General features: G+C 47.2%; 1 protein-coding gene and 1 long non-coding RNA gene across 4 annotated transcripts in view; one reads left to right on the top strand and one right to left on the bottom strand.

The window, feature by feature from the left end:
- LOC607300 (death associated protein) overlaps positions 1–13,261 on the top strand; it is a 65,507-nt gene extending 52,246 nt beyond the window's left edge. The window contains exons 3-4 of one of the 3 annotated variants that reach the window (XM_038583314.1): positions 9,820–9,862; positions 11,372–13,261. In XM_038583314.1, coding sequence (XP_038439242.1) covers positions 9,820–9,862; positions 11,372–11,485 — 157 coding nt within the window. In that variant the 3' untranslated portion in view covers positions 11,486–13,261. Of the gene's footprint in view, positions 1–9,819; positions 9,863–11,281 lie in introns of all 3 variants that reach the window. The other 2 variants (XM_038583315.1, XM_038583316.1) reach the window with 2 other exon arrangements.
- LOC119867468 overlaps positions 1–13,455 on the bottom strand; it is a 55,617-nt gene that overhangs the window by 30,656 nt on the left and 11,506 nt on the right. The gene's annotated exons all lie outside the window — the stretch shown is intronic.

Here is a 13,455-nt window from a genome sequence, read left to right on the forward strand (position 1 = left end):
AGGAAACGGTGCATCGCCCAGGACTTGTGCTGACTGTCCAGGTTGTGAGGTCTTAGGACACAAAAGAAAGAATGTAAAGTAATCTTGATAGCTTTTCTGTTGATCTCATGTTGGCCTAGTTCAGATATGCTGAGTTGAATTAAATACATTGACATTTATTTCAGTAATTGCTGTTTTAGATTTTAGGAGAGTTTTCAACATATGAGTTGTTTTCACAGCACTGGAGACTTTTATTTAAAAATGAGACCAGTGAGGCGCATGGGCGGCAAGAGTCAGTTGAGCGTCCGATTCTTGGTTTTGGCTCAGGTCATGATCTTAGGGTCATGGTTTCGAGTCCTAAGTCGGGCTCCATGCTCAGCAGCAGGCCTTTTGCTTGAGATTCTTTCCCTCTGCCTCTACTCCCACACTCTCTTCTTTCTCTGTCTCTGTCTCTAAAATAAATAAATGAATCTTTAAAAAATAAAATAAAGATGAGACCAGCAAACCCGCTCCTGAGAGCCATCTGCATTCCACAGGGTCACTCATTCTCTAAACTTTCCTGGCATTTTATCCTGCCTGTCAGGAATCCCAAGAAGACATAAACCTTGTTCATCAAGAAGGAACCTTGTAAAATAAATAATAAGCAAATGTAGTTCAGGACAGATGACCCTGGTGACACTGTGATGTGGTCCTGAACAGGTGAGCCCTGGAAACCTCCCTGCTTCAGATATTTGGCAGCTGTTCAGACCAGGTGTGAAGAAGCGGCGGTTCTGCTGATGTATAAGAAGCCGTTACTGGGGCGCTAATCCCCACTAATTCCGCCTCGCTTGCAGTTCCTTTAAGTTTAGATAAGTGTGGTTTTTAGAAACTGGAAAAGCCTGAGGATGTGGGGAGGGCAGGAATGATATTTTTCACTGTCTCTGTTTCCTGAGAGAAAGTAATGTTGCATCTTCAAAACAACATCTGTCAGAATGATTTTCGTCAGATTAAATAAATCCTCAAAGCTGCGATCACAGTTTATAGAATCTTGGAAATGTAGGTTATGCTTTGCATGGAGCCCTAATGGAGTTTAAAATATGTGTGTTTTTGCAAACACAGCTTTGTAAGCAGACTCTTTACCGGGGTTTCTCGTTTGTGAATTTTTGTTGAAGCTACCATATCTCAAGGAGTTTTAGGAAGTGCTTTTATGAGATAAACGTAATAAGCAATCATTTACCAGTTTGAGATGCTATTAATTGTAGGTGGAAAAAGACAAGGAGCTGGGTGCCCTTTGGCCAAGCCTGATGAAAACCTGCACTGTAACACAGGCTGTGCCAAAAAGCTACATGAAAATCCATGTCTCTGTGAGGTGGCACGCAAGAGGTCAGCCTTCTGTCCTCTTGTCACTGGTGGCTGCCATATGTCCTTACAGTCGATTATAGCCTTTTTGGCTTGAGAGGGGAAGAAGAACATTTGTGGGGGGGGGGGGGCGGAGATTGATGTCATAAAGACCTCAGATGAATGATCAATGCACATTGATATGTATTATCCCCTGCTGCAAGGAAGCTTATTTTTTTTTAAGATTTTATTTATTTATTTGAGAGGAGAGGAAGTGTGCACATGTGTGCCCATGAGCTGGAAGTGTGGAGAGAGAGGCAGAGGGAGAGGAAGAAACAGACTCCCCGCTGAGTAGGGAGCCCAATGCAGGGCTTGATTCCAGAACCCAGGGGTCATGACCTGAGCTTAAGACAGACACTTAACCGACGGAGCCACCCAGGGGTCCCAAGGAATCTTATTCTTAAAATTAGTAGCTAAGTCTAAACAACAGCTAGGTACCACATTTCACACATTAAGATGCCTGCTACCAAAAAAAAAAAAAACAAAACCAAAAAACCCAGAAAGTAACAATGATTGGCAATGTGCAGAAATTGGAACTTGTGCTTTGCTGATGAGAATCTTGAATGGTGGAGCTTCCGTGGAAAACCACTTGGTAGTTCCTCAAAGTTGGACACAGAATTATCATAGGACCCAGAAGTTCCACTTGTGAGTGTATACACGAAAGACTTGAAAACAGGGACTCAAACAGATCCTATTACACCAATGTTCACTGCATCATTAATCAGAGCAGCCAAAAGGTGGAAACAACACAAGTGTCCATCAGTGCTGAATGGATTAACAGAATATGGCCTACCCATATAAAGACATATAATTCAGCCTGAAAAAGAAGGAAATTCTGATATGTGCTACAACCTGGGTGAACCTTAGGCTAAGGGACATAAGCAAGACATAAAAGGACAAATACTGTGTGAATCCACTCATATGAGGTACCCAGAGTGGTTCAGTTCTTAGGACAGAAAGTATAGCAGCTATTGCCAGGGGCGGGGGATGAGGCTGGATGAGGGGCTTGGGGGAGGGGCCATGGAAGGCGCTGGGGGTGGGGCTGGGACTGGGGGTTGCTCTGTAATAGTTTCTCCTAAGGATGCTGAAAAAGCTCTGCAAATGCATGGTCATGATGGCCACGTAACATTGTGCACATACTATGCCACTCCATTGTACAGCTGTATAATTAGAAATGGCTAGAATGGTGGGGCTCCTGGGTGGCATAGTCTGTTAGGCTATTGACTCTCAGTTTTGGCTCAAGTCATGGTCTCAGAGTCATGAGATCGAGCCCCACATCCGGCTCCGCGCTCAATGCAGAGTCTGCTTGAGATTCTCTCTCCCTCTCCCTCTGCACCTCCAGCTTGTGCTCTTTCTCTCTAAAATAAGTAAATTTTTAAAATCTTTTAAATAAATAAATAAGGCTAAAATGGTCAATTATTTTTTGAATTAGTTGCTCAGTTAGCTAGGGTTTTAAAGCAAACCTGGCAGGGAGGGGAGAGTGCACTCCAATTTTAAGAACGTCCTCTACCTGGAGCTGACAGGAGCTAACACAGACTGAGTTCTCCTCTACAAGCTTGTGCATACCACACAATCCTTGAATGTTTTCTGTTTTTGGCTTTTTTTTAACATTTTTTTCCTCCAAATTTTTATTTAAGTTCCAGTTCACATATAGTGTAATATTGGTTTCAGATGCAGAATTCAGTGATTCATCACTTACATATAATACCCAGTGCTCATCCCAAGTGCCCTCGTAACCCATCCCCCCAGCAACCCTGTTTGTTCCCTATCATTGAGAGTCTCTTATGGTTTGCTTCTTTCTCTCTCTTCTTTTTTTCCTTTCCCTTACGTTCACCTGTTTTGTTTCCTAAATTCCAGTTATGAGTGAAATCATATGGTATTTGTCTTTCCCTGACTTATTTCACTTAGCATAATACCCTCTAGCTCTATCCACATCATTGTAAATGGTAATGTTTAATTCTTTTTTGCGGCTGAGTAATCTTCTGTTTTGTATATATACCATATTTTCCTTATCCATTCATCAATCGATGGACACTTGGGTTCTTTCCATAGTTCAGCTATTGTTGATAAAACTGCTGCTGTAAACATCGGGGTGCATGAGTAAATTCCTAGTACTGCAATTGCTGGGTCATAGGGTAGCTCTATTTTTAGGTTTCTGAGGAACTTCCACACTGCTTTCCAGAGTGGCTGCACCAGCTTGCATTCCCACCAACAGAGTGAGAGGGTTCCCCTTTCTCCACATCCTCACCAACATCTGTTGTCTCCTGTGTTGTTAATTTTAGCCATTCTGAGAGTCATGAGATACTATCTCATTGTGGTTTTGATTTCTATTTCCCTGATGATGAGTCATGTTCAGTATCTTTTCATGTGTCTCTTAGCCATCTGAATGTCTTCTTTGGAAAAATGGTTATTTGTGTCTTCTGCCCATTTCTTAACTGGATTATTTGGGTTTGGGATGTTGAGTTTAATAAGTTCTTTTAAGTAAGATTTTGGACAATAACCTTTTATCTGATATGTCATTTGCAAATATCTTCTTCCATTCCATAGGCTGTTGATTATTTAATTTTGTTGATTAATTTTAATTTTGTTGATTGTTTCCTTTGCTGTGCAGAAGTTTTTATCTTGATGAAGTCCCAATGGTTCATTTTTGCTTTGGTTTCCCTTGCCCCCATTGATATGTCTAGTAAGACCTTGCGATGGCCAGAGTCAGAGAGGTTGCTGTCTGTGTTCTGCCCTAGGATTTTGATGGTTTCTTGTCTCATGTTTAGGTCCTTCATTAATTTTTAACTTGTTTTGTATATGGTGTAAGAAAGCGGTCCAGTTTCATTCTTCTGCGTGTGTGACTGTCCAGTTTTCCCAGCACCATTTGTTGAAGAGACTGTCTTTTATCCAATGGATATTCTTTCCTGATTTGTCAAAGATGAGTTGACCAAATAGTTGTGGCTGTATTTCTTGGTTTCCTATTTTGTTCCATTGATCTATGTGTCTGCTTTTGTGCCAGTGCCATACTGTTTTGATGACTGCAGTTTTGTAATAGAGCTTGAAGTCCAGAATCGTGATGCCTCCAGCTTTGCTTTGCTTTATCAGGATTGCTTTGCTATTCAGGGTCTTTTGTGGTTCCATACAAATTTTAGGATTATTTTTTCCAGCTCTCTGAGAAATGCTGGTGGTATTTTGATAGGGATTATGTTAAACGTGTAGATTCCTTCAGGTAGTATAGACATTTTGGCATAAGTGTTTGTCCTTCCAATTCATGAGGATGGAATGTTTTCCCATTTCTTTGTGTCACCTTCAGTTTCTTTCATCAGTGTTCTATAGTTTTCAGAGTACAGATCTTGTACTCCTTTGGTTAGGTTTATTCCTAGGTATCTTACCGTTTTGGAGCAATTATAAGTAGAATCGATTCCTTGATTTCCTTCTCTGCTGCTTCATTCTTGGTGTATAGAAATGCAACAGATTTCTATTCATTGACTTTATATTCTGTGACTTTGCTAATTCATGTATTAGTTCTAGCAATTTTTTTGTGGAATCTTTCAAGTTCTCTACATAGAGTATCATGTCATCTACAAATAGTGCAAGTTTGACTTCTTCCTTGCTGATTTGGATACCTTTTATTTATTTTTATTGTCTGATTACTGAGGCTAAGACTTCCAGTACTATGTTAAATAGTAATGATGACATCTTTGTCTTGTTCCTGACTGTAGAGAAAAAGCTCTCAATTTTTCCCCATTCAGTATGATACTAGTTGTGGATCTTTCATATAGGGCCTTTATGACGTTCAGGTATGTTCCCTCTATCCCTACTTTGTTGAGTTGATAAAAATATCAAGAATGGATATGAAATAAGTCAATCAGAGAAAGACAGTTCTATGATTTCACTCATGTGTGGAATTTAAGAAACAAAACAGGAGAGCGTAGGGGAATGGAAGGAAAAATAATACAAATGAAATCAGAGAGGGAGATAAACCATAAGAGACCCTTAATAGTAGGAAACAAACTGAGGGTTGCTGGAGGCGAGAGGGGTGGGGGGATGGAGTAACTGGGTGATGGGCATCAAGGAGGGCACGTGATGGGATGAGCACTGGGTGTTATATGCAACTGATGAATCACTAAACTCTACATTCAAAACTAATATTATACTATATATTAATTCATTGAATTTAAATTTAAAAATAATTTTAAAAATTGTTTAAATGTTTAAATTAAAAAAAAGAATGGATGTTGTATTTTGTCAAATGCTCTTTCTGCATCTATTGAGAGGATCGTATGGTTCTTATCCTTCTTTTTTTTATTAATGTGACATATCACATTGATTGATTTGTGGATATTGAACCACCCCAGGAGCCCAGGAATGAACCCCACTTGATTTGAATGTCTTTTAAAAATTAGAAGGTACAATCTTAAAGTAAGAACTCTCCCGAAATGTGTTGGATATACAGGACTTTTTCTTTCTTGCTTTCAGTGCCATATTTCTTGCCAGCACCAGGAGATGGAGGCACTGAAGAACAGGGATATGGGGTAAAGTCTTTGAGATCCTCACTGTTGCTTCCATCCCCCGGCGTAATTGGATGGCATATGCACTGTTTTGGTTGGGTCCCAAATGCCTGCTCTGACTTGAAGCCAGCATACTGCCCCTACTCCTTGGCCCAGAATCAGCCCTCTTCTGTGTGCAAAGGGCAACTGTGTCCCTTTGATCAGGGATGAGTTACAAACACCTTTTCTGGAAGCAGGAATGGGGTATGCTGTGGCCAAGACACAGGGTTGATGTGGCCTCGGTGGCTTTCTGGGCTGCACCCCCTGTCCTTGCACAGATCCCTCAACACCGCAGAGGGCCCACTGTGTTAGAACTGCCCATGAGGAATCCAGATCTGTAACCATCAGTAGATTTATGATATGTATAGGCATTGATAAGGCACTGTGTACTTTTTAAGACAACACCAAAAAGTAAGGTTTGATAAGAGGTTCTATGAACTTTTAATCCTTAATTATTTAGTATTTATTTATTTTTCAGTATTTAGATTAATATTAAATTTTAATATTTACTTCTATCATTTGTATTATTTACCATTTCTGTATTCCATTTCAAAGAGACCATGAGGTATATGTACACCATGCATGTATCTGCAGGATATGCTCCAGGAGCTATGTCATCTGTTCCCTCTGCTCACCCCTAACCAAGAGGTAGTTCATGAATTCCAGTAGAATGTTTCAAAATCCCATTTCAAGGCTAAATAGCCACTTTGGACAGAACACACATGCCATAAGACTCCTGGTTTACAGAGCCACCAGCACCCAGATCTCCGCCGCCCATCACCCCAACTGTTATCAGAGCATATTTCCTAACTCTGAGCCCTTTTCACTGACACACTTTTCCATTAGGAGCAGAATCCAATGAGCAGTTAAAACCCAACAGCTTAATTAACACATTTCAAAGTGTAGGTGCCTCAGGAAGATGGGGGTCAGCGAGGAGAGTGCCATTTTGTACCACTATCCTTAGGGAGATCTTTAGGTTCTGCACACAGTCCTTGAGCACCCCTTAGAGAATGAGCTGGACTGGGAGGGAGCACCCTTATCTTGGGGTCCCCTTTAACTCACAAGGTCTCCATGGCTGCCCAATGCTTGTGTGCTGAGGTGTTTGTGAGAGGCTCATCTGGAGGGGAGCCTCTGGGAGTCAGATTCCAGTAGAGGGGATCAGCATTTCTGATGCTAGGGCTGGACCAGGGTTGTTAATGATGTGGGGTAATCTAATCTAATCACCATTTGCACACATTTCCCAAGAGATTCTCAAAGCAGGTCTGGAACTGACGCTCGTGTTCAACGTGGGAGACACCCAGGGTCTAACATGATGAAAATAGCCCGACTTTGAAGGGTCACCTCTAAAGAAGAGGAGGCCATGGCTAGAAGCATGGGTCCCCGTGATGGGACTCCTAGGGTCTAGAGACCCTTCCTCCATGCACAGAAGGGAGTGGGTACTGCCAACAGTCTCCTGATAACCAGATTCCCAGAGTCCGGGGCAGGGGCTGCCATCCAGTGGGAGATGGGTGTTCCAGAGAACAGCAGGAAGGGTGCTGGGGACAAAGGGGTTCAGGACACAGGGATCCACAGCAGGCTGGCACTCTGCTACCCGCCACCTGCTGTGGGCCACCTCCTTTCTCCAGAACCAGATGCTGCATCTCCAGGAGTGTAATCTGTGGATATGGCTGTAGTTTTCTTACAGTAGAGGTCTATACATAAATGTGCATTTGTATATTTTATACATAGTAATATAGTAATTTTAACTTTTTTTTGCTTGCCTGCTTTTCAACAATGAATGCTTACGTACATGTATATAGAAAGACAAGGAGGGAAAGAGAACACGTGTATATTATATATATTTATAATGGCTCAAGCTCCCTGAGCCACCTTGTGGGGTTACGTTGGGCAGAGAGCCTCTGAACTGTGTATTTATTCTGACTAGGTTCACTGTGTGGGTGGCTTTCTCATCAAGTGCTTGCTAGGACAGGGCTGTCTTCACTGCCTTTCAGAGCCTTCACTCAGGTTACAAAACCAAAAAAAAAGGGGAGATGATCCAAGCAATCCTGCACTCTGGGTACAAAACCATGGCCTTGCCTCCCTGGAAGGTGATACTACATCATCAGTTGACAGAACGGAGCCATTCTTACTTCAGGCTTTTCCTAGATTTTTAAAGGAACGTCCAAAATGTGGAAAAGTTTTGTGGTACCATTTCCATATTTCTTTGTAAAACAAATATGAAATCTTAGAATCCGGAACATAGCTCCCAAGTTTTGGATGTAGAGCCCTTAGCCATGAATACCCTGGGAGCCCAGCCTGTGGGTGGTCAGGATGTACTTGGATTCCAAACAAATATACTTGAACTGAACTTACTCATCTTTGGCTGAGTATTGATCTTGTAGACGAATCATATTTGTAATAAAAGAAAAAAAAACCAACCCAGTTAACCACTCAACAAAAACGAAAATAAAATCAGTCATGATTTATTTATTTATCAGTCATCAGAGGACATTTCTGTGCTTAGTAAGACTTGAAGTTTCTTAATCTCATGGAGTAACAAATCACTTGGGGGAATTTGGGGTATTTTTGCTAAAGTGTTTGGGATATAAACAGTGAACTTCCTGAGTAGTGGATTCTTGCCTGCAGCAAAACAAAGCTGAGGTGAGTGGTTTTCTTCCCACGATGTGACCAACAGCAGAGCAGAGAGACAGAGCAGGTGGGAGGCGGGCTGGGCAGCTCGCAGGATGGAGTCCCCCGTCTGCCCAGCAAGACTGCCCTTGAGCAAAACTGTCCCTCTCCTGGAGCTCCCCTCTCTTGCGCTCGCCCAGCCTGGCGGGCCCTGTATTCACCTGTTGCTCCGAGGTCGCCTTATCTCTGATGGAGGGGTTTCAGAGGCGTGTGTACCGCGTACTCCCTGCAACTGGGTTCCAGTGTTCTTAAACCATGACACGTGCAGCCATTTTTAAGAATGCACAGGAGAGGGTGCGCCCGCACAGGAGAGGGTGCTCACTGGAGAGGGTGCGCCCGCACAGGAGAGGGTGCTCACTGGAGAGGGTGCGCCCGCACAGGAGAGGGTGCTCACTGGAGAGGGTGCGCCCGCACAGGAGAGGGTGCTCACAGGAGAGGGTGCGCCCGCACAGGAGAGGGTGCTCACAGGAGAGGGTGCGCCCGCACAGGAGAGGGTGCTCACTGGAGAGGGTGCTCTCACATGGAAGTATGTTCAGCATATCCTAAATGCAGAAAACAGTAGGACTCTTCTGCAAGAATCCCGAAGTTTAACAGGAAAACAAGCGCGTCTATTCGTGGACAGAAAGGCTGGATATCCGTGGACGGATAGCCGTGTGTTAATTGATCATTTCCATGCGGTAGAATGACAACGGCCTTGAACACATTTGCACTTGTCTGCTTTTCAGCGATGGACATGTGTCATCTCCCACCGCCCCAATAGTGTTACCAGGTGGGGGAGCTCAATAGGATTTAAGATGTGAGGAAGTGACAATAGCTTCACAAGGACCCTGCATTTTTAATACTTGGGTCTGGTAAGGGCCAGGAGCTTTGCTCTGGGATCTCCCCGCTAGAAGCTGCCAGAAGCCTGGCCGGGCAGGAGGAGAGTCCCTCCTTGGTGGCAGTCTCCAAGGTCAGCCCTGGGTGACCCTGCTTCCTCCCGCCTCGGGAAGCTCCTGTCCATAGTCTCAGGAAACAGAAACCACTGGACAGGCCACAACCTCCACTTGAGGAGGATCCTCCCCCGGGCCCAAAACACAGGGAAGGCGCAGGAGGCCCCTGCTGCGCACTGGTGGCCGCCCCTGCCCAGACTCCCCCGAAGGACTCCGAGGAGGAGGTTCGCTGCTCTGGCCTGTCCCGTCCCTGGCCATGGCGCTCCCCAACCCGCTCCTGCCCTCTCCGTGACTGTTCCCTGACATCGCCTCCTGCCTGCCCTCTTGTCTTGCAGCCCCCCCAAGCCGACCGTGTTCATCTCAGGAGTGATCGCCCGGGTAAGAGTCGCGCTGTCACCCTTGGACGCGGTCGGACCCTGCCTTTGCCCGCGCCATCCGTGTGTCGGGTCTGGGGCCCCTGGGAGTGTTGTGTCCGTGGGGCGCGCCCCGGGAGCTGGTGCCGCCTGCCCCTCCCCTTTGTCGTGCCCCCCCTTTAGATTCACCCAGGGTTCCGCCAGCTGCCCCGGGCCCTGTGTTTCTGGGGGACCTGTGAGCTGAGCATGTTTTTTCATCTTTAAATGGTCAAAAACCCAAAAAGGAATTGAATGCCGGGAGGCATGAGAAGGAGGTGACATTGCTATCCCGGGGTCCACGGTGAGAGCCTGGGCAGCACCCGCCCCGCCTGCCCCACGGGCTGTGGCTGCTCTCCTGCCCGGGGCCCAGCGAGCCCCAAGGGTGACCATCTGGCCCGCAGCAGAAAATGGGGGCCGAGCCCTGCACTAAAGTCATGGGGTTTTGACACACCCTTTACCTTTCAAGAGCCCCTCTTCTGGTGAGACCCAACATTTTTTTTTAAGATTTGTTTATTTCAGAGAGAGAGAGAACAAGCAGGAGGGGCAGGGGTGGAGAGAGCCCAACCAGACTCCCCGCGGAGCACGGAGCCTGACTCGGGGCTCGATCACACACCCTGAGATCATGACCTGAGCCAAAACCATGGTCAGACGCTCAGCTGACTGCGTCACCCAACATTTTTTTTTAACCACCCACTAGCAACCTGGCATCAGAGGGATGGCCCAGCACCACCACCCACGGTCCTGCGGCTTACCGGCCACGAGCCCGGACATGTGCTGTTGCTCAGAGCAGCTCAGCACAGCGCCCCAGGGCCCCTGGACACACAAGTGGGACACCTACCATGTGAGGGAAAACTAAACGCTGACCCAGGTCCAAAGTCACCCCCGGCCGGTTGGCTCAGCCAGACCATGCTGTGGCTCTGGCCTGCTCACCGTGGCCTGGGCCCCAGCCACCTCCGCACATGCACTGTTGGCACAGGAAGGCAAGTCCTCCCTGACAAGTGGCCGGGTACCTTCTTTGAGGCCCAGGGGGGTGAATCCAGCTTCGTCTCATGGGCTTCCAGCCCTGCCCCAAGTGTGTCCTCCTCAGCCAGTGCCCCTGTGAAGCAGGCTGTGGCAGCAAATCTGAATTTAAGACACTGGCTTTGGTTCTGCGTGGCCCCTAGTTGGAAAGGCCACGAGGATAGTTCTAGCAGAGGAAAGCCATCCAGCGCCAGCTTAGTTCTGAGGCAGTCGTATGGTGACCCGAGCTCATGGTGTAGGGGCAGACTCTGAGCATCCCCACCTCCTGGGGCTTGTGGACCCCAGGACCCCCCTCCGTAGCCCACAGAGCATCAGGACCCCCACAGTCCCAGGAGACAGTCCACAACCTGCCAACAGGTTGCCTGTTTTGTCGCCCAACCTGCAGGGAAGCCAGTAGACAGGGCATTGGGGACCCTGCCCTCATGTCACCGGGCTGTACGGGGTTGACGGGCCAGTGCATTCTGTATCTCGACAGGGCGACAAAGACTTCCCACCAGCAGCCGCCCAGGTGGCTCACCAGAAGCCCCACGCCTCCATTGACAAGCATCCTTCCCCGAGAACCCAGCACATCCAGCAGCCTCGCAAGTGAACAGCGAGGACCGGCGCCTCCACCACCAGTGCCTCAATTTCCCCACCTTTCCTATTTCCCCGGCAAAGATTTTCTTCAAGACACTGCTCCGCTGGGAAATCTAAGACAAAGTCAAGTGCCCCTTCTTTTGCCTTAAATTTCCATATCTGAAACTAAGAAGGATCTGACCCCCACCTTGTGTCCAGGTGGTCCTGGTTGGTGGCATTTGAGGATCTTTGTATCCCTGCAAGTGCCATAAGCAGACCTCGCCAAGGCCTGATGAGTCAGACATTTCCAGAGCTCAGCTTTACTTCTGTGTCAGCAGTCATCAAAGGCCCTACCTGTGGTCTTAAAAACAAGCGGGCACACATTTGGGAGGACGGGATTAAGGCTAGTGGGAAAGTCACCCATTTCCTACTTTTTAGTAATAGGACAACACGTCTTAACAGCAGGAGGGCAAGAGGGGTTTCAGGAAGGCAGGGTAGGGAAGGGTTTTGGTGCAAGTGGCACCAGCGTCCCTGAATTCCTCTCCCTGTGTGACGGGGGCTCACTGCCCAAGGAGGCCCAGGTGCTCCTGGGAAAAGCCAAAGAGAAGCTCCCATCTTTAAATTGGCTCTATAATCACAGGAGCCATATTCTGGAAAATTAGAAATCTAGGCAGTCTGCCTGCAGGGAGCTTCTCCAGAAGGACATCTGCCTCCTGAACCAGAGAGCCTCCACCAGGGACACCGGGCAAACCTGCGTTTCTCGTAATCCTCTCTAGAGCTGCTTTTGAGTTCTAGAAGTGACCAACGACCCGGTGGAGGAACCAGCTTTCCTGGTTCTGGGACACTATAGCAAGCCCACTGCATGCATGCAAAGACGGATGAAAACCTGCCCCGTTGTCTCCCCAGAGAAAAGCAGAAACACCACATTCCATTTGAGCTAGAAAACACCTGTCAGTCCAGCTGAATTCCTTCTGCCCAAGCGCAGGTTTGCCTGGGCCCGCATTCACCGGGGCGCATCCGATTGTCCTCTGCTTTCGGCACGTCCTTCCGGCGTGGAGCTGCCTAGACTGCTCCCTGGCTCACCGCTCTAGAGCGCTTTATTTTTCTGAAAAGCCAACGGGCTGGTGTGCTCAGAGGCTGCAGATGCTCCTGGAGCAGGTACGGCCCCGACGCGCCACGCACCGGCGGTCATACTCGCGGCAGGTGGCAGTGGCGCTTTGAGCACCTTACACACACCGCCAGCCTCGCTGACGTCCTTATCAGGTCCGCGGCTGCCAACCCGCAAAAGTGACGCAGACCTAATGAGACCCACCTCTCACCCTTCCCCGAGGGAGAAGCAGCACGGCTGCACATTGCAGAGGCAGTGCTGGGTTTCCCTTCTCACTGATTTGCTGGGGGGCAGGGTCTACCCCTCAAGGCACCTGGTAGACACTGAGATGTTGGTGTAACATCTCACCAACTCTGGCTTGCAGAGTTGCAGACCTGGGGGGGCGGGGTGGGCAGGGGGCAGCGTGCCCTGGAGCGCAGCGAGCCAGCAGCCGCCCCGCTACCTCCTGAACTAGGTCAGGCCTGTGCCACCACCGTACCCTCCGCTACAGAAGTTCAGATGCATCCTTGATACTTTTTAGTTTTGCAGCCTGGAGCGCCATGCTGTTTCCCAAGGTACATTTTCCATGTCCTTCTAGCTGCTTCTGGCATGTATCCCTGGGCCCTAAATCATCACATGCAAAATATTTTCTTGAATGAGTTCATCAGTTGTTAACCTCAAGGATAATAATGATTGTAATAAAGCTCTTGCATTTCCTTCTCATGGTTGTATTTTCTTACATTTCAGACATGTTTCTTGTACATTTTACAGGGGTTCCCAGATGGATTCAGTAGAATCACGAACATGCATGTGTGATGGTTATTTTCACAAATTGTTGCCCAGACACAAAGTTAAACTGTTGGACACCTGACACCTTGAGTCTGATCATCTACTTTAAAATGTCTTAAAATGGAAAA

Source organism: Canis lupus, chromosome 34 (assembly GCF_011100685.1).
Source record: "Canis lupus familiaris isolate Mischka breed German Shepherd chromosome 34, alternate assembly UU_Cfam_GSD_1.0, whole genome shotgun sequence".
NCBI lineage: Eukaryota > Metazoa > Chordata > Mammalia > Carnivora > Canidae > Canis > Canis lupus.